General features: G+C 65.6%; 1 protein-coding gene across 1 annotated transcript; it reads left to right on the forward strand.

Moving 5' to 3' along the window:
• Positions 1-730: 730 nt before the first annotated feature.
• On the forward strand, positions 731-2,277 carry LOC110391889 (serum amyloid P-component-like; the record flags this gene model as incomplete). Its single annotated transcript, XM_021383847.1, has 4 exons — positions 731-926; positions 1,119-1,218; positions 1,297-1,466; positions 1,691-2,277. Coding segments are annotated over exons 1-4 (924 nt in total), but the record flags the coding sequence as incomplete, so codon positions are not given.
• Between the last annotated feature and the right edge of the window lie 5 nt (positions 2,278-2,282).

The following is a 2,282-nucleotide window of genomic DNA, read 5'->3' on the forward strand; positions in this document are numbered from 1 at the left end:
CGGGCGGCCGTGGCCCCGCAAAGGGCTGCAGAAGGGCTACGAGGTGGGCAACGAGGCCGTGGTGATGCTGGGGCAGGAGCAGGACGCCTACGGGGGCGGCTTCGACGTCTACAACTCGTTCACGGGGGAGATGGCGGACGTCCACCTGTGGGACACGGGGCTGTCCCCGGACAAGATGCGCTCCGCGTACCAGGCGCTGCGGCTGCCGCCCGCGCTGCTGGCCTGGGGCCGCCTCCACTACGAGGCCAAGGGGGACGTGGTGGTGAAACCGCGGCTGCGCGAGGCGCTGGGGGCCTGAGACCCCCCCCCCTCCGCCCCCCGTCGTTGTCACCCCCCATCGCCGTCCCCTCTGAGCGCGGTGTCACAGCCGCGGGGACGTGATGCGTGGGGAGATGGGGACAGCCCGGCCCCTCCCCTGCGGACACCCCGCGGCACACAGTGCTGGCCCTGTCCCTGTCCCGCTGCAAAGCGGACCTTGTCCTCGCCCCGCTCCACGGCAGCAAAATAAACCACGAAAACTCCAGGTGACAATGACAAAAGTGAACGCGCATCGACCCCGCTGGGGACGGGAGGGGGTGGCGCGGATTTGGGGATGGCCCCCTGCCCCCGTGACGGGTGTGAGGACACACTGACCTCCGGGGATGGGAGGGGGTGACGTGGATCTGGGGGCGGCCCTTTGTCCCCACGCTTCCTGCCCCACGGGCACAGAAGTCGCTCACCCAATGTCCCCACAGCGATACGTGGGTCAACGTCCTCGCTGGGGAAAGTCGAGGCAGGAAATCACACAGCAGTGCCCTCCTTCTGGGAGGTCCCCCGGTGCCGTGTGTCTGCGGTCCCCCGTTGTCACTGTGGTGGGGACATGGGGACGCTGAGGATCTGCCTCTTCTTCTTTCTCGTGGGGCTCTGCAGCCTCGCTGCCCCACACGGTAGGAGCGAAGGATCCCATAGGGAGCAGGTGGGGGGACGGGGGGACGCGCGGGGTGGTGGCACTGGGCAACGCAGCACAGCGGGGACACAACGCTGGACAACACAGAAGGGGACACATGGGGACACGGGGCTGTGATGGGGGGTGGCAGAGTGACCCCCCCGACACCCCAGCCCCGTATCCTTCTGTCCAGGTGCTGCAGCCAAAATGACCGCCAGGATCCAGAGCTCCCCCCAAGTGCCCGCTATGTACCACAGCCTGATGCTGTCCTGCGAGGTCACTGGGGACCCCGGGTAAGGCATCCCCTCCCCGCCACGGCAAGGTCACCCCCCCGGCACCCCCACGCCTGGGTGACACTGCGCTCCGCTCAGCCCCAAGGAATTCCTCTGGAAGAAGGAAGGGATCCACAAACCGCTGCAGCACGGCCCCAGCGATATCCTCCTCTTCCGCTCCTTCAATAAAACCCACCTGGGCACCTACACCTGCATGGTCACCAGCCCCTGGGGCACCGCCGTGGCCACCTACAACCTCTGGGTAGACGGTAGGGAGGGGACAACTTGTCCCCAGCTTTGCCCTCCTCCCTCCAGCTCCTCCTCACCACCCCGTGCCCGTGTCACCCTGGGTCACCAGCCCTTGTGTGGCTGCACCTTGAGATGCTGGGGGCCATTTCTTGGCTAACGGTGGCCGCCTCTGGCTCTGGTGGTGGCCCCTCAGGACGCAGTTTCCCGGTGTGAAGGGCACCCACCTTTTTCTTGTCTCTCCCAGATCTGATGAACAAAGCGTTCGTGTTTCCCCGAGCGTCCAATGACTCCCACGTGCTGCTGCAGGCGCGGCCGGAGCATCCCCTGCTCAACTTCACCGTGTGCCTGCGCTCCTACACCGACCTCACGCGGCCCTACAGCCTCTTCTCCTACGCCACCAAAGCGCAGGACAACGAGATCCTCCTCTTCAAACCCAAACCCACCGAGTACCAATTCTACGTCGGGGGGGAATACGTCACCTTCCGCGTCCCCGAGAGCCAGGCGGAATCGGAACGCGTCTGCGTCAGCTGGGAGTCGCCCAGCGGCATCGTGCGGTTCTGGCTGAACGGGCGGCCGTGGCCCCGCAAAGGGCTGCAGAAGGGCTACGAGGTGGGCAACGAGGCCGTGGTGATGCTGGGGCAGGAGCAGGACGCCTACGGGGCTGGCTTTGACATTCTGCAGTCCTTCACGGGGGAGATCTCCGACGTCTACATGTGGGACGCGGGGCTGACCAACAGAGAAGTGAGAATGCTCGAGTACACCGAGCTGGACCTCATCCCCATCTTCGGCTGGAGGAACTTTCCCTATAAGATTGAGGGTGAGGTGTACCTCAAGCC

The sequence above is a fragment of the Numida meleagris genome, unplaced genomic scaffold (assembly GCF_002078875.1).
Source record: "Numida meleagris isolate 19003 breed g44 Domestic line unplaced genomic scaffold, NumMel1.0 unplaced_Scaffold598, whole genome shotgun sequence".
NCBI classification, from domain to species: Eukaryota; Metazoa; Chordata; class Aves; order Galliformes; family Numididae; genus Numida; species Numida meleagris.